This window comes from Lampris incognitus, chromosome 3, assembly GCF_029633865.1.
Source record: "Lampris incognitus isolate fLamInc1 chromosome 3, fLamInc1.hap2, whole genome shotgun sequence".
NCBI classification, from domain to species: Eukaryota; Metazoa; Chordata; class Actinopteri; order Lampriformes; family Lampridae; genus Lampris; species Lampris incognitus.
Genome location: NC_079213.1, coordinates 79,061,865 through 79,079,866, shown reverse-complemented (window position 1 = coordinate 79,079,866; position 18,002 = coordinate 79,061,865). Strand labels below are relative to the sequence as shown.

The 18,002-nt window shown below is 42.4% G+C and overlaps 2 protein-coding genes across 2 annotated transcripts; one reads left to right on the top strand and one right to left on the bottom strand.

Moving 5' to 3' along the window:
• Nucleotides 1–5,558: 5,558 nt before the first annotated feature.
• Nucleotides 5,559–15,162, bottom strand: LOC130109846 (protein sel-1 homolog 3). Its single transcript, XM_056276818.1, has 24 exons — nucleotides 15,103–15,162; nucleotides 14,329–14,863; nucleotides 13,990–14,116; nucleotides 12,871–12,989; nucleotides 12,587–12,702; nucleotides 12,250–12,299; nucleotides 11,792–11,915; nucleotides 11,486–11,626; nucleotides 11,136–11,292; nucleotides 10,808–11,022; nucleotides 10,488–10,667; nucleotides 9,381–9,503; nucleotides 9,054–9,194; nucleotides 8,852–8,914; nucleotides 8,584–8,760; nucleotides 8,357–8,484; nucleotides 7,854–7,937; nucleotides 7,663–7,744; nucleotides 7,317–7,392; nucleotides 7,120–7,238; nucleotides 6,809–6,930; nucleotides 6,487–6,601; nucleotides 6,179–6,242; nucleotides 5,559–5,845 (listed from the first exon to the last, which is right to left on the bottom strand). Exons 1-24 carry the CDS (start codon nucleotides 15,160–15,162, stop codon nucleotides 5,559–5,561), a joined length of 3,405 nt encoding a protein of 1,134 aa, XP_056132793.1.
• Nucleotides 15,163–16,038: 876 nt separating this feature from the next.
• LOC130109845 (proteasome subunit beta type-8-like) lies at nucleotides 16,039–17,190 on the top strand. The gene has a single exon (XM_056276817.1). It carries the CDS (start codon nucleotides 16,039–16,041, stop codon nucleotides 17,188–17,190), a length of 1,152 nt encoding a protein of 383 aa, XP_056132792.1.
• Nucleotides 17,191–18,002: the final 812 nt, after the last annotated feature.

The window sequence follows — 18,002 nt, the reverse complement described above, 5'->3', positions numbered from 1 at the left end:
GTTGAAATGCTATATTTGTAAAAATCTGGGCAAATACACAACCGTGAGAGGCACAGAAACAGGTTTCCTGAAAGAAAAATGAAATAGCTGCTCATTTGGAAAGGTTATCATGTATTATTTTACTTCTGTTAGTGTACCAAATAAAATGGCACCAGTGAAGTTGTGTCACCTTGGGTGATATCGATATCTGGTCTGACCCATGGACTAACTGGCTTTGGTCTAGTTAGTTTCTTAGTAATAATGCCCTTCTAATTTAAGGTTCACAATCACCTCACACAATGAAATAGTATGGGTATATTATACATTTCCTGAATCTTTACAGTCCTGTGAGTATTCCAGTTTTTGTGTTTTGTGTCCCTGATATTCCTAGATGCCACAGGGCTAAAAGAAAGTATATAGTTTAGGCGAACATTGCAGAAAGATGTGTGTTATTGACGGGTTGAAGAGCTCAAGTGACCTCTATATTTGTGAGAAATATCCACAACAGGGCTTGAATGAAAGCTAAGAAGGTCCCCTTTAAAATGATACCAAAGACAATATTATAGAACATTGAAAAATGTCCTGACCATGAGGCTAAACCAGGATATGCACCAGCGTCTAAAATGCAATTTACTTTAGGGGGTGGTTAACTTCATGAGCTGATAACTGTGATACAGCTGCCACTCAGGAATGGTTATCATACCAAAATATCATCTACAGACATGGATCCTTTCAAAAATTATAAGTAAGTTTTGCCACCTTGAGTGTACCAAAATAGGAAATTTTGGGCTCTGGCCCATGGACTATATAGAATCCGTGAAATCTGTGATTTTCGAGAAACTAGGTCCGTGAAATTGAGCGAAATGTACCATGAATTTGGTAGGGCCCTACTCATGAGCATTGTCACAACTGCCCTCTTTTGGGAGGGTCTCAGTCTCTGTGTATTTATAACTCTAGGTCTTAGCAGTCATTTCTTGGTTTTGTCCTGCAGACGAGAATGTTCCTCAACTTTTCTGAATGCATCGCGCCATCTAACCTTCTGTTTGTATCGCTGAGCACGTGTGTACCCATGTTGTGTGCCTGCCCCCCCTTCTCTATCCTCTCTTGCTTTCCGGGACAATTTTTCTCCCTTTATGGACTGTCTGATGACAATTGATCATTTCTGTCTGTCTGTCTGTCTGTCTGTCTGTCTGTCTGTCTCTCTCTCTCTCTCTCTCTCTCTCTCTCTCTCTCTCTCACACACTCTCTTACTCTCTCCTGATGACTTCGGAGCCTGTTTGCGATGCGTCCTGTTTCCCCTCGATCACAGTCCCACCCTCCTGACGATTTATACTACCGTTTGTGCTGTTCTTGTTTAAAATTGCTATTTGTTTTAGCTATGACAACTTCGGCACCACTCTCATCACTTCTCTTATCTTTCTCTCTCTGTGTGAATGCTGTGCTGAAGTCTGCCTCGCCTCGTGTGTGCATGTGAAGTCTCTTCTCTCTGCAGGGCTCCACCGAGCAGAGCTGGTTTGTGGTGCGGGGTCCCGCCAGCTCTTGTCTGCATCTGTGGGGTTCCTGACATTGTCTTTGATGGTCACAGATTCATTAAATTTGCTTTGCACTCTCTTTTCAAGTTTATTACCCAACACATTTAAATTAGCTAAATTTCATGCTTTAACTGTATGTATTCTACATTACCTTGCTCTGTGTAATTTATGATGTTATGATGATGCAATGGTGCAGAGAACATATCAGAGATTTGAACATCTGTTATATATTCTCTGCACCACTGCACTTTTTTGCCTCTTATTCCGCATGTATATATAGTCAATCCTTGTGTAGATAGCTGAAGATTGTTGTGTTGTTATTCTATGTTAAGTACACTGAGAGAGCCACAAAACTGGAGTCCAATTCCATGTAGTGCAAACCTACATGGCCAATAATTGTGATTCGGATGTTGCATTACAATTCTGTTACTTTTGTGTATTTTGTGCATTTGACACCTATTGCATGTCTGTCCATCCTGGAAGAGAGATCCCTCCTCTGTTGCTCTTCCTGAGGTTTCTCCCATATTTATTTTTTTTCCTGATGGGGTTTTTCTTGTGGAGTTTTTTTCTCATTCGGGTTTAGGGTCCAAGGAGGTTGTTGCATGTACTGACTGTAAAGCCCTTCGAGACTACTTTGTGAATTTGTGCTATAAAAATTAACTTGACTTGACTTGGTCTCAAAGCAATTGGGTACAAAAATAGAGAACGTCACTGTTTATTGTAACATGTAGAGGCAGGGGGGACAAGATGTGGCCACAACTACAGCCTTCAAGCACTTGCCCTGGATTTTGTGGTGATTGTTAAGTGACTGAGCAGATTTGGTTTGTTACTTTGAAGTGTGCAGCAGCATTAAGGCACATCTTGCCCACAGCTTCTGCTCGTATGACATCCTCGAGCTTCTAGCCGAAACATTTCCAGAATGAGTATTCTGCTTCTGACTAACTTCCTGTTATGAAAAGAATTTTGTGTCCTCACTTAGATGATGGATTTGCGTCAGCAGGTATATCCACTATTACAATGAGGTAAAGTTTCATACCACTTATTTCTCCTACCAGCCCCAGATGCAATGTTTCTGCCATGTCTGAGCATGCTCAGGTCACATGGACAGACACTTAATTGGCTTTGTTGCAGTCAAAGCTCAATGTGAATGGTGGAGGGACGTTAATGGAATACTAATGGGGTTATTGGGTACGTGATTTAATAATACAGTGAGCATTCTCAGTGAAATGAAATGAAATTAATTAAACGTTCACACATCATTAAATTGGATAATTAATAATCATGGAAACTGAACTTGCCATAAATGATCAGACACGATTATTTGTGCAGGCTTAGTGTTTCTGTTTTTCTTCTGGTGAACTTCGTAACACATTTGAGAAACACCTGATGCCTAATGACACATATATGTGTAAAAACATATTCTGGGAAGCGATGCACTGTCGGGGGGAAGATTTGGTCCCACCCTGTTACTGAAACAGGGCAGGGGGATTCAGTAAGACTTCAACCCAACTGCATATAAATACCGTAAAATATGAAAGATGAAAATCAAATGTGAGATTCTCACACATTGCAGAAATGCTGGTCCAAGTGCTTATTTACCTTGAACTGACACACAAGGCTTGAAAGCCACAACTCATTAATCATTCAGTTGACAGTCGCGCGGTGTAAAACTTTTCAAATAGCAACTTAGCCCTGGATGATTCTGTGGGATGATCATAGCTTTTTCTCACTACTAGCTACCTTTGCCTGGTGACGCCTAGGTTTCATACACCAGCTCCAGGAACTTGCATTACCATCCATCTAAATGTCTGAAAATAAGAGACAAAACAAAACTGTGCCGTGTATGAAAAACACCTCAAATGGCAAATGATTTGCTGTTCATTGCACGACTTGAACAAATCTCACCAAGGCATTGCAACCATAAAACCTGACTGCTGTGTTTTGGATTGCACCAGACATACTTTTGTTTGCTAGCTGTCTGCCCTCATGAAAAATTTACTTCTGCACCATCAATGAATGCACAACCGTATCCAAAAGTAAATGGACACATTACTGTAGGTGTATCAAGTCATTTTTGGTCTTGTTTCTGTATTTTTAGAGGGCTTCTTTTTCAAAATGTTTGCTGGGTAAGGTAAGCTAGCAAAAAGCTAAAAGACATAGAAAATGTGTGTCATGATCGTTTTGAGGCAAATGAAACAATACGCTATGTACTTTTTGATTTGTGTATAGTGAACAGTTACAAGTAAATGAAAAAAACATGTAATCTACATTTTTTTGTGGATTTTCCCCCCCTTTTCTCCCCAATTGTATCCGGCCAGTTACTCCATTTCCCCAAGCCGTCCTGGTCGCTGCTCCACCCCCTCTGCCGATTCGGGGAGGGCTGCAGACTACCACATGCCTCCTCCGATACATGTGGAGTCGCCAGCTGCTACTTTTCGCCTGACAGTGAGGAGTTTCGCCAGGGGGACGTAGCGCGTGGAGGATCCCGCTATTCTCCCCAGTTCCCCCTCTCCCAAACAGGCATCCCGACAGACCAGAGGAGGCGCTAGTGAAGTGACCAGGACACATACCCACATCCGGCTGCCCACCCGCAGACACGGCCAATTGTGTCTGTAGGGACGCCTGACCAAGCCGGAGGGAACACGGGGATTTGAACTGGCGATCCCCGTGTTGGTAGGCAACGGAATAGACCGCTACGCTACCCGGACGCCCCGCGATCTACTTTTGATTGGTCTATAGTGAATAGTTTGCGGTAAATGAAATGACATGCAATCAATTTTTGCTTTGGGGAGGTATATCTTTAAGTGAAAAGAGGAGGACAGACAGAGAAGACAATGAGGACATGAACAGAACAGGGGAGAAGGTGACCGGGACGTTTCATTATTCCATTCCCAAATTATCATCGCATCATCACACTGACCTGAAGGCACTTCAGATGCTGTTTTTTGCAATGTGAAACTCCTTATTTCACTAATAACAGTTTGGTTCACAAGGCAACAACACACACTGCTATAAACTCCACTATCATCACAACGGTCATCTACTACTGTAAATAATAGTTAGCAACCAAACAGCATACACCGGAAAAGCGCTCACAGAAACAAAATCCTTTTGGGAGTACAGGTCATGCCTTTTCAGATACATTAACTATAAAATAGCACAAAAATAGCACCAACTTCTGATGATAGCCCTAGCAGGATGTCAGATGGTTGTCTTTGTGATGGACGGGGCTAAATGTTCTGTCTTATCTCATGTATCAGCCAGGATTAAACCACCCACTCGGTCAGGGGATAAATCAATAGATACTTAAATTCCACTGCAGTGGCCTTGAACTGAATGTGTCGGAGTGACTCCACATGCTATTGTTGCATGTCCGGTCTCCTGTGAGACACTTATCAACACCATGTCCCTGATAGGACCAAGAACAAGCCTTAATAGCTGACCTATTAGGACAAGGCTTCCTCTCCAACATCTCCCGCAGACCCATCACTGAGGCGCTGCCTGATATTTATGTCCTTTATCCACCTCACTATCACAGCCTTGACCACTGCATTTCTATTTAAACAGTGAAAGCAAGAGGCCATTAATTCCGACGAAACAATTTAAAGATTTTCCAAAGAAAATTAAACATACTCCTCTACCAACAATGAACTGAATGATGAAAATGTGCTATTGCACCATAGATGTGCATTTGTTTTCTAATAAAAGTCTAATGTTTCCTTCCAACAACCCCCCCCCTCCTAAAGACAACATAAAATGTAGGTCAGTATTAGAAAAATGAACTGCATTTTGACTGCATGATAAGGATTTCACACAAAACAATAAAAAAAGAGGTGATGTGGAAATCGTTACTGAGAGTCACATGGCAGACTCACATTCATATCAGCTTGCCTGTTGTTTCCTCCCCATAAGTCAAAATGACTCGGATGGCTCTAAAATACTGATGTGTCCATGAATAGCAATGTAACACATCCACTAAATGCATGCTCATATTTACTGTTTGGGGCTCTATCGTGGGTGTTGGGTGACTCTGTCAGGCATTGTATGTCATAAGAGATGATAGAGTAGTGTGGTCCAGAAAGCACACAGACACACGCCTGATACAGTCACAGCCAACTCGCTGGTCTGCCGGAGCCTCTGCTCACCATTCAGTATGGTAAGCCATAGAGTCATGGCCACTCTACAAGTTCGTGAAACTGTGCCCCATCTTCTCATCATGTTATCTTGCATTGTATTCCAGTTGACCTCAGCTTGATTGACAGACAATGTCCTTGTCCTCGCCTCCACGGCAAGGTGGTTATTATCCCTTTGTTCGTTGGTCATTTGCAAAAGCACTGAGGTTGAAAAGGAACACTTATTTAGTCACACGTATATAATCATAACATTTACATGATTCATGTTATACCAAAGGCGTTGGTTTACCAGTGGTGGCAAACAAATAAAAATTAAAAAAAACAGAGTACCAAAACATTGCCATTAGATAATTATACAAGTTATGTAGAGTTTGAGTAAGACCAAGTGTCAGACAACATACATCTGGCCCAATCATACCACCTTGTGGCAAAGACATGAAAAGGTTGCATTGTAACACTGGCCTATGGGACTTGACTATTATGTCAATGCACACCTATGCATTTGCAATGAGATGATCCAAATCACTGACTTACCAAGACCAAGTTGCACCAGTACGGTAATTATAATGATGATTAAGCTTAGAACAGATGCATATGCCTACAGAGAGAAAAGAGTCATTTAAATAAATGATCAAAATTTTTCATTCTCTAAATAGCATCCTGTGTTTTGTATCTATAAGGTCTTAATTATGATGAAAGTCTAATTTGCATTTCTACTTATACTAACTCAATAGATAGAGGATTGCCCATATTATCAAAGGAAAAGAATATACGCAGGGGTGCACCACGCAGTATCTTGAATATCTCCATTACTACAAATGAGATGGTTGGCTAATGCCTACCAACAAGAGCTGTGCACCGTTCTGAGTCATTTTCCTCAAGGCGTTTCCCATCTGGACTCTTAGCAGAGCTAAAGAACATGGCGTTACAGCGTCTTTATCCTCGGCGGCCACACATCTTTAGGAACAAAACAATAGAGAATATGCCACACATTTTGACACAAAGCCTTTGTATTTTTGTTTAACCCACACATCTAAAAGTGGAACATATCACCAGTTGTACTATAAGTGCTACGCGCATCCTTTGATCACCCACATCAAAACCGTCCACAACGATCAGTACATTGTGCACTTATTTGCTATTCATTTTTCATGTCATTTCTACCTCTGTAAGATCTTCTCCAGCAAAGTTTCCAATGTGTCATGAGGTGACACATTAAAGAAATCTCGTGTACTCCGTGGAAGAACATGCCCCTCTTGTGCCAAAGCAGCCAGGTTGTACATTCCCTGTGAGTCAATTTCAAAATAATATGATAAAACTTTGGGTTGATGAGTTGTGCACCGAGAGAGTCTCTAAATAATAGCACTGTATAATTCTGTTTGCTGTTTTTATTAAGGCAGGAGTAAGCCAGTGGAAGGTTAATTAAGTTTATCATAGCGGCAGGGTTGAGATTACATTCGAAGTAAAGCTGTCACCTGAGGACTCCCCGCTACAGCGGCTCTGCTGTACATCGATATGGCCTGGCCAGCTGAGGATAATGATGCCTCGTGTCTGTTGGCGGAGGAGTAGTAGTAATCTCCCATTTTCAGTAGACCTACAAAATAAGAGAAAACAACCTAGACACTTGCTGCTTATCAACTAAATTTACAGACAAGAGAAGAAAGGGACTCACTATGGAGGTGGGAATCGTAGTTCAACGTGGAATGGTTATAATATCTCCATTGACAATCATTACTGAGTTTCCACTCCTGCAGTTAGAAAAATTAGTATTGAATGAGGTGGAACAAAGGATGAACGTTACGTTATTAGCTGTGATAATCTCTCTCGATTTACAGGGTTCTTTGTAAATGATTTGCGTGCTAACTACGCTGACTACGTTCAATGAATATTGAAATGCAATCAATTGACTATGACATTAGAGTTGTGCTTAAAATTAGATCAAGAGAACTGCAGTTTCTCATTGTATGATTTGTCGTTTTAGGGACAAAGAAAATGAGTCATGGGAAAAGACAACGTACCTCAAACAGGTGAGCAACGTTGGTCTGGGCCAAACCCAAGCCAGCTTCAGCTGCCATAGCATACTTAACAAGAGCCTGGCCCCTGCGAAGTTAGAATTTGATCTTACAATCTCACCCAAAAAGACGAAGAGAATTAAGAGTGACCGAGAAAAGTTATTAAATTAAAAACAAATGAAAACTAATCTCCTTACTGAGAGCCCTGGAGGTAGGCTTTCAGGGCCTCTCTGATAATGTATCCGAGGTGTCCATTGGATTCACAGACCTTTTTGAGCATACTGCATGGAAGATACAAAGGATGATTTATGAAATGCTAGATAATTTAATAGCTCCATGTATTACAAGTTATGGATGTAACAGAAAAGTGGGTTTCACAGAATAGTGATCAGATAGCTCACAGGAACCACAATAGCTGGACTACTAGAAGTTGTTCTGAAAAGCAGCTAGTTCGTGAGACCTTTCTGACCACAGCAGCTTCATCTATAAATTCATAAGATGCTAAAATAGCTTTGCTAAGCAGGATCTCCTTATGCCAGACAACAATGTTGGTGACAGGGGCTCTTATTTTTAGGTATGCAAATAGGTTCTGTCCTTGAATTAGCCACTGTCATTGAAATTAGATGCCAATGTGCCGCAGGCAAAAGGTACAACAGCCCATAACACTGCTTTCTTCACCAAGCTAACGAGATTGTCTTACATCACAGCCCTCTCCACATCCCGAGACACCCCCTCCAGGCATCCTGTAGACAGGTACCAGGCTGCCTCCACCGATGCTGCTACATGTCCAAAACTAGACGCATTCAGAAAAAGCTGAAATGCAGCCATCTGTGGATCACAGAACAAACAAGAACGAGATATTAGATTGTGCTATATCACCGGTAAAACCTTCACATGTTAATGTTGACAGAGATCAGGGCTCAGAACCTCATTTCTCTGAGGATTGTCTGGGTTGTTGCCACTGAGGTGATAAACTCCCAGATTAAACATGCCGTCTTCGCTCCCGTTGAGTGCAGCTTGTTCATAATATTTCACTGCAGTTCGGTGGTCCTTCAGTATGGCACTGCAGTACCAACCCAAGCCGTTCAAGGCATGAACTGACCCCTAAATAATGGATGAAGACATATAAGTGTTCATCTTTAAAGAATATGTAGCAAGCGTAGATCGAGTGCTGCACAGTAGAGCTGTGGGCTACCATCGCTGCAGCTTTTTCCAGCAGCTGATAGCCAAGGGTCAAATTCTTCTTTACTCCCTGACCCTAGAGGAATAAATGTCTATTAGTCAATTAAACTCTGTCGAAACACAGACACAAACACAAGTGCATTCACAGCTAGCCACACAATTTTCAGTATTTAACTATTTGTAAATGACCTGCAATCATCAAGGTTTTTTGGTACCTTCAGCAATAAAATGGCGTAATCATACACGATTGTTGGGTCATCCATCCGCCTCGCACTCCTCACAATCCACCTCATTGCGCTTGCTACGTCTTTTGAGGCTCCATTTCGGCCCCAGAGAAGAATTTTGCCTAAGAGTTTCTGAAGATAGTAGAATGTTTTTAAGCCATTTTTGTGGACTGTAAGTATCGTGCTGTGTCTCAAAACATCTTATAAAGTGGGATTTAACTAGTACATCTAAAGCATTTGTGGTATACAGCATCGTAGCAATAAAAGGCACCTATATATATACATGCACAATCTTTATTTGTGTTTTACTACACATACCTGAGGAGCTACATCTCCTCTCTCTGCCTGGAATTTCAGAAACTGAAAGGCATCACTTGTTTCATCTGCAAAGCCGTTTAAATCCTCCATGTTGTTCAAGCAGATTTGTTCAGGCAAGTATTGCTTCAAAAAAAGATAGGCAATTCAATAATCCACTAAATGATTTCTGCTGTTAATACTACTAGCACTTTTACTACTAATACCACTACTGCTACTACCATAACTAGGCTCTCCTGACTTATGCAAGTGAGAGATGTTCCCAGATCAATATTTTTCATGATGTCCCTGGGCTGTCAGAGCATTTATGCAATCAGATTAATGCTGGAAATACAGTCAGGGTTAGGGTAAGGGTGAGTGCTGGTGTTAGGATTAGCCCAAAGTGAACATATGTTGTGACTGACACTCCAGGCCAGCATTTACAGACTCATCTTTTTTTCACCTTTTTCTCATTATCTGTTATCTGTCTGCTTCATCAAATTGAGCTCTGATCAGATGATAAGAGAAATCTCTCTCTTGCAGAGATCAGGATGTGCACTATTGACAGTACAACTACTACTACTGCTACTACTACTACTACTACTAATAATCCATTATCCGAACCACTTATCCTGCTCTCAGGATCGCAGGGATGATGGAGCCTATCTCAGTAGTCATTGGGCGACAGACAGGGAGACACCCTGGACAGGCCACCAAGCCATCACAGGGCTGATACACACAAACACACACACACACACACACACACACACACACACACACACACACACACACACACACCCATTCATACCTAGGGACAATTTAGTAGAGCCAATTCGCCTGAACTGCATGTCTTTGGACTGTGGGAGGAAACCGGAGCACCCGGATTAAACCCACACAGACACGGGGAGAACATGCAAACTCCACACAGAGGACGACCCCTCCCCCCCAAGGTTGGACTACCCTGGGACTCGAACCCAGGACCTTCTTGCTGTGAGGCGACCGTGCTAACCACTGTGCCACCGTGCTGCCCCACAACCCTGAGAGCAGGATAAGCGGTTTTGATAATGGATGGATGGAAAGTGCACTGATAACTCCATACAATTGAAAGCTCTATGGTTATTGTAAATTTACCTTTTCTTCTTGTATCCTCTGGCTGTCAACAATGCTCTGTGCCCCAACATTGGCGTAGTAGCTATAAGCCATATCGTGGTCTTTTGGAAACCCGTCAATCCCTTGAGTGTGTTTGTATCCTATGTGCATAAGTGCTAAACGGTTGTCGGCTGAAGCACCAATTAAACTATACACATGACCCTAGAAAACACAGGGGTCAGTATTCGAAGTTACCATCACAGCCAAGTCAAGTCAGCTTTATTTATAAAGCATGCTTAAATACAACAAACGCTGACCAACGTGCTTTGTCTGTTAGTCAGTTCAGAGGAACATTTCTCTACCTGTTGTTGGTCCACTGAGCGCCCCAGGCCAGCCAGGTGGATTGCAGCTAGCAAGAGAGATGCTTGGTGATTGCCAAAGCAGGAGGATACCCTGAGTAGATCGATATCAGTGGACGTAAGCCGGATCTGTTTTGAAACCATACGGACCATTCCGCCAACAGCATGTTCAAACAATCTCCTCCCGAGGTGCCGAAGGGCGTTACTGCCCCACAATCCTACACACATCAAGTCATTAGCAGTGGAAATAATGTGAATAACTGTTGGGGATAACATATATTTAATTCATGATATGAATCTATTTGTGCAACATTTCTAATTTAAGATATACTTATTTTGAGATCCTCCTCTTGTTTCCGCAGGAAACAGAATAATGCTCTGTATTTAAGTTGTGTTTCCCATGTCCAAGTCTGTCTACAGACGGGCTGTCTGGACTTGTTCCACATTGTGATGTAATGAAGGTTACAGAAACCTGAAATAAAATATAACTTAATAATAACAATAATCATAACATCCATCCATCCATTATCCAAAACCACTTATCCTGCTCTCAGGATCGCGGGGATGCTGGAGCATACCAATGACAATAATAATAATTGTAATAATTAACATGTCATCTCACATTCTGTACTTGTACTGTTATGTCTACCATTAAAAGGTGGTATTGAATTCAATAATCACTGATGATGATATTTCACCGCTATTTGAGCCTGGGTACACTCCCTGCAAAAAAGTAGCTGTAAATCCTTTGATTTCGTGACACTCGTGATGAGCTTTATCCAGATTCTCCAGGGTATTCTTGCGGAAAAGAGGATTTTCTACCTGTGATACAGATCAAGTGACATCCTCTTTCAACACACTGGGTTTAACATGAGAGATGTCTACATGAATAGTTTAAAAAAAAACATAGGGTACTATGCGTAGCTCATTTTCAGGTATAAGACTCGTGACTTGAAAATAGAAAGGACAAAAACCTAGACATTCTACCTGTTTGGTCCCAAAACGATAGTATTTGATCGCCCCAAAATATCCATGGAGGGCTGGCAGGTATCTGCCACCTCCAATTACAAAGTAGCCACTGGTGTCATCACAATGGACGTTGTCCTGAAAGCTGAAGATTCATTAAACCTTTAATCATTCACATTGTGTATGATAATATCAAAATTGTCCCAGCATTTTCGCAATATCTATTTACATGCTAATTTTTTTTCTGCAGCCTATTATTGACTGATGTAGTCAGTCAGTAATAAATAATCTAATCTAATCTATTCTAATCTAAATTCTAAACCCTTCTAATCTGAATTTAGCCCATCTCATCTCAATAAACTAAAGAAGAATACCATAAAGTGGGACACCCTGTAAGTATAACTCGGCATAATAATTTGTCTACACACCCTTAACATGATATCGTTTTCATTAAAAACAACATTCAGGGTTTGTCTTACTCAAATGCATGTGTACGAGTTTCCCCATCCCATGTTGTGTCCAGTGTCACCTAAAAGTCAGACGATATAACACACACAGTACATGAGACAAAGACAAAACTACTCGGCTGTGAGCAACTCTGAATTGTAGCATACATTGTGCTGCCTAGAGTGTCCAAGCTAAAAAAAAAAACTAAAAAAAAACATCTGAAGAAGTTCACAGCTGATCCTGATGCAAATCAGTGGGTTTCAAATGACTCTGATGAGAGATGATAGGAACCGGGTTTTCGGTATGAGCTGGATTTGAATTTCCAATTCCTCATTCCACCTCCTGGAGGCACCTGCTGTGGCTCCGTACCTTTGATTGCTGTATGTAACAGTCAAGTCTAATCCATGTCCACCGGGGCAAAGCTGCATGGGATTGGAAAGCTTGATCTCTTCCAGTTGTCAAACGCGCCTGAATTATGACATCCCCTACACATGAGATATGACCGTCATATATCTGGCCACAGGAGATCCAAGGCTTTCTATTAATACTTAATGCAACCTGTCCTGAGAACTCACAGAGTATATATCATGATATCACCATACATATCATGACATAATCACCTGGCATCATTGGCATCATCTACAATGACCCACCTGCATTTGTAAGGTGCATCAAAAAGGAGTACTCATTGTCCCTGTTAACATGATGAATGATTCCACACAGCCCTCTGTGACACCACTCCAGTAGGTAGAGCCATACAGACATGGTGACACTGAAAAGCAAAACATGATTACAGGAAAACATCTCTCATTGTTCACTGAAGTGTATCTGGTTTACTTTTTTTGGGGGGGGGTTTCCCCATTTTTTCCCCAGTTGTACCTGGCCAATCACCCCACTCTCTGAGCTGTCCCAGTCGCTGAGCCACCCCCTCTGCCAATCTGGGGAGGGCTGCAGACTACCACATGCTTCCTTCTGATACACGTGGAGTCACCAGCAGCTTCTTTTCCCCTGACAGTGAGGCGTTTCGCCGGGGGGACATAGTGTGTGGGCGGATCACGCTATTCCCCCCAGTTCCCCCTCCCCCCTGAACAGATGGCCCAACTGACCAGAGAAGGCGCTAGTGCAGCAACCAGGACAAATACCCACTTCTGGCTTCCCACCCGCAGACACGGCCAATTGTGTCTGTAGGGTTTGTCTGTAGGGATCGCTGTGTTAGTAGGCAACAGAATCAGCTGCCACGCCACCCGGACACCCTGCCCTGGTTTACTTTCAAGTATTCTATCCTGATGAGAATTAATGAGGTCAGAATCTTTTATTGACAATAAATAAACAGGTTATGCTCTGATGAAGAGGATTTATGAAGCCAATAAAGACATCTGCCATGACAATGAAGGAAAAATAAAAGTGAGGTGAGCTGTAACAGCTGCCAACACTGAGTTGAAAATAGAGTCACTGAACTGTGGACCGGAGTCAGTAACGCCAAACTGCTGATATCATTGCTGAACCTCTCTGACTCGAACCTGATCTTGCCAGCGTGCGATAATAAACCCCAGCATTGTACAGTGATTTGTCATCATTGCCATGTTTTATTGTGGATGCTTTATCCCTACACTAGTTAATGCCTCAGCGTAAGCTGTGCACAGACTTCTAAAATTGTAGTAATTATTTGGAACACCTGCCAAGACTTTGTCAATATGTGTTTGATGTACATACAAGTCAGCACTGAGGCATAGGCTAAAATGAAATATGGCACAGATGAGTCGGAGCCTAACTTGGGCTGTTTCACAGCGTGGAGACGAGCTCTCTCCAGGTCTCTGCTGATGAAAGGCTGGAACTTGCAGACCACTCCAAAGCCCTCACCGGTGCTTGCCAGGGGGAACTTGAGCATATTGATTGTGCCTGTGTGCAAATAAAAAGGAGAAAAAAATTAAAATATAGCAAGACATGCATTTCAGATTTCCATCCACTGGGGAAAAAAAAGATGCTTTCATGCATCCATTAGTAGTTTGATGCTTCTCAGAGTGTGAACGTGGGTCATGTTGAAGTTTCATACAGCAACTGTGTGGAAGAATGGGAGAAAAGTAAACATGACAGAGGGGTCGAGGTCTGACCTGTCTCATGTGGGCACTGATAAATTCTGTCTCTGGTCAGCTGCCACATCAGTCCAGCAGACCATGAAAGGCATCCAGTGGGAGGCTTGGTTGGATGTACAGAGAGAGGCACAGTCTGAAGCACTTTGTGGGCCTTCACCACTGAACCATCATATGTGCTGGTTTCATTGTCATTGAGATGGTTTAACCAAGCATGCATTATCGCGCTCTTGGTATCAAAAACGTGCCTGATAAAAAAATCTTGTTTATATACAATGGACGGAGGGAAGCTAAATTGTACTTGGTGAATCCTGGGGACTTGGTGGTGTTTGCGACTGATCCATTTCCTCCTGAAGACGACTAGGCTTGTGTTTTGTTGTGTGGGTACCACCACCTCCACTGCAAGCTCACATGGTCTGGAACACTGATACTGCACCCGGGCCAATGAACCGTATATCACTTGGTCAGGGGCAGAGTTAAACTGTTTAAAATTGCCAAGTAGGCTCGCTCCACTGTTGGATGAGGAAGCTGGTGTGGCCTGAGACACACCCTGTTCCTGAGTGAAATGAAAGCAAAAGATATACGTTTAAAAGTCGGTGAATTTAAGGACGTTATTATTCCCAGTAGCATCCTGATAAACACCTGTAAATGCGAATGTGTTGTCTCCCTCACTCAAACACACTGACAGTCATGTTTAGTGGACTTAGTCTGTACTTGTGAGGATGTTCATTTACATAATGGACCATTACAAAGATCAACAAAGCTGTTTGTGAGAGTCGTAATACTGTTCCTTACCATCAACGTCATAGCAGCAGCAAACACATATCCAAGAATGAAAGAGTGGGACACTTTCATTTTGCTACATAAGTGTGTCTTTGTCCATGGACCAGCCTAAAAAAAGCAATTGTTTCTTAAATTCTAGATAGATCCGCTGAAAGAAGAAAAAGTAAGAAGCGTGTGAAAAAAGACAGTGCTACCTTGAAGGGCTTTCAGTGATTGAGCTCTTTGTATGGAGTTGTGTGACTGTCTGTTTGAGCTCACTGTGGTGTGGAAGGACCTGATTTTCCAGTGCTACAAGTTGAGATATTTTAATGAAGCATCTGAAAGACTGACCTTCCATTCTGTATGCTGAAAAGCTAGCTTGGTTGGATTTCTTCTATTGAGATTTGACTCGGGTTTCTTGTGCAACACTGAGTTTATTTGATAGGAACTTTTTATACTCTGTGTTGTATCAGAGCACAAAAGTCTTCATCCAATAACATCATTCAGTGCCCTAGCTAAGGCTTTGTGATCATCCTGCAGTTGCTGTATTTGGCCTATGCCCACACAAATGTTTAGAGAAATCGTATCTGAGCAAAAGCGTGATCTCATAGCCAAAATTAAATACCTATGGGCTGTTGATTTTTAGGCGTCCGTGTCAAGGTAATGAAGCATAGGTGACTGTTACTGATATGTTGTTTAAGACAACATTATCTGGAGAGGTGATTGCCTCACTGTCTTTGTGTTCTATATAAAGGGTAACTGATGATACGCTTAACATATCTAAAATAGCATGTGGATCCTGTTCTACATCATAGTATTACTATGACAGAGACTATATGGAGGGGCCCACTGTGGCAAATTAGATATACAAATATAAAATAAGATGGTTTGCTAGTATTTTTTGGGTTTTTTTCTGAAATTGTCAGTCTGTGTCAACATAACTCAATGGCTTTACAGGACCTATGCAAAATGGAAGATCTTTGCGTTGACACCACAGAACATGCCACATTGGCTTTTGGGAGGAGGACCAGATGTGCTCATCAATGTGATTTGCCTTTGAGCGGCAGCAGGAGTCAATTTCAGTTTGACATACCTGTGGCAGAGTACCTTGATGAAAGTCCGATACAGTTTGGGCAAATTAGCCCCAGTTCCATCTCCCTCTCATCTCAGGACTCTATCCTTCCAACCATCTCCTCGCCCATTGGCCTTCCTCTTGATTCCACTCAATCTGTGCCTCTGCCCTTCCCTATGGCTCATGGTACCACCACCCTGGCTTTCATATTCCAGGGTGGTGTGCTCGCCGCAGCCGATACCCGTTCCAGTTGTTCTGGGCTGGTGGCATGTCCCGCCTCCCAGAAGATCTTGCCCATCCACAATCACTTGGTGGGCACTACCTCAGGTACCTCAGCGGACTGTGCCCTTTGGAAGCGGATTCTGGCTCGTGAACTGCGGCTTTACCAGCTCCGCCATGGCAGGAGACTGTCCACCGGTGGAGCTGCAAAACTGCTTTCACACATGCTTCACCCATTTAAGGGAACTGAGCTGTGTGTGGCGGCCACTCTCTGTGGCTGGGATGGAGGAGCGTCAGATGAACTCCATGACCATGAAGGCACAGAGATCCGTTTGGTGAAAACAGAAACAGAAACGGAGAGAAATGGAGAAAAAGATAACTCTGCTAAAGTTGATCTGGAGAAAGTATCACTTACAATGGCACAGAGGAAGACTCATCGTTTTCGCTCCACTAGTTATGTGCAGAGGCGTTTTGTTGGTGAGAGACACGGGTCCTGTGGTCCCAGTCTGTACTATGTCTGCAGTGATGGTACTCGCCTGCAGGGAGAGCTCTTCTCCGTGGGCTCGGGATCGCCCTATGCCTACTCTGTGCTGGACCAGGAGGTGCAATGGGGGCTGACTGTGGAAGAGGCTACTTCAGTTGCCAGAGAGGCTGTATACAGAGCCACACATAGGGATGCATACTCTGGGAACTGTGTCGACCTGTTTCATGTCACCTCAAGAGGGTGGACTCGCAGAAACAGAGAGGATCTGAAAGGGGAGTATTACAGAGAGAAGGAGAAAGAGCGACACAAAATGAAAGCCAGAAAGGAGAGAGAAGAAGGGGTGTGATATTCTGGCAGTGAATAAATAAAAGGAAGAAAAATAGGCTAATTTAAGGCTAATACTTGGGAATATCTTTAAAGAGACACTGATAGCAATTAAGCGGTAGATATGTAGTTAATGAAGCTTCATTCTCAAGGCTATTTCTCCAATGTTTCAGTTATGCATGTTGGTCTTTCTCGTAAACAGCTGATGTTGTTGTTTGCATTTATCATCACTAATGTATTCTGGTGTCTACGCCTTAATCTGATTTAATCTTAGATTTCATGTTATTCATTATTTAAGGCTATTATGCTTATTGCGTATTGTTTTAATGCTGCTGCCTTGGTAACGGATGGTATTTCTGGGGCCCTCAAGGACACAATACGATTCAAATAAAATAATATAGGTGAAAATTAATAACTAAAGAATAACTTACAGAATAGGGAGACCAAGACATTTGAAAGTAAGTAATAAGGCTGATGGGGAAAAACGTTATATGCAATGTATTGTGCAACATTAATCATACTTTTGTGACAGTTGGTGGATATTTGTAACTTATTCGGGGCGAATATGACCCAATGGCACAATCTCAATTTTAAACAAAGTGCTAAACTGCCATGAAACGCTTGTACAGTCAGGGAAAAAAGCTCCCATTCATTGGGATCCCCCCCCCCCAATATAGTTAAACAATCGGCAATGAGGTTCTTGGTGGATAATATTTGAAATGTAAACAACAAGTCTGGTTTCAAGTGGAAGCCATGAGAGGCGCTGATGCCTCAAATGTCTGCGAGCTCCATTCTGAATTCTAACATTGTAAAACTACACTGGCTTCTGCTCTA

Bases quoted from the DNA above. Each gene is read 5' to 3' on its own strand.
- LOC130109845 (XM_056276817.1), top strand. From the start codon at position 16,039: ATGGAAGATCTTTGCGTTGACACCACAGAACATGCCACATTGGCTTTT.
- LOC130109846 (XM_056276818.1), bottom strand. From the start codon at position 15,162: ATGAAAGTGTCCCACTCTTTCATTCTTGGATATGTGTTTGCTGCTGCT. The intron at 12,990-13,989 runs GTTAGGCTCCGA...TTTGCTTTTCAG, and splicing joins CACGCTGTGAAACAGCCCAA to TGTCACCATGTCTGTATGGC. The intron at 11,627-11,791 runs GTAGAATGTCTA...TCTGTATCACAG, and splicing joins ATCGTTTTGGGACCAAACAG to GTAGAAAATCCTCTTTTCCG.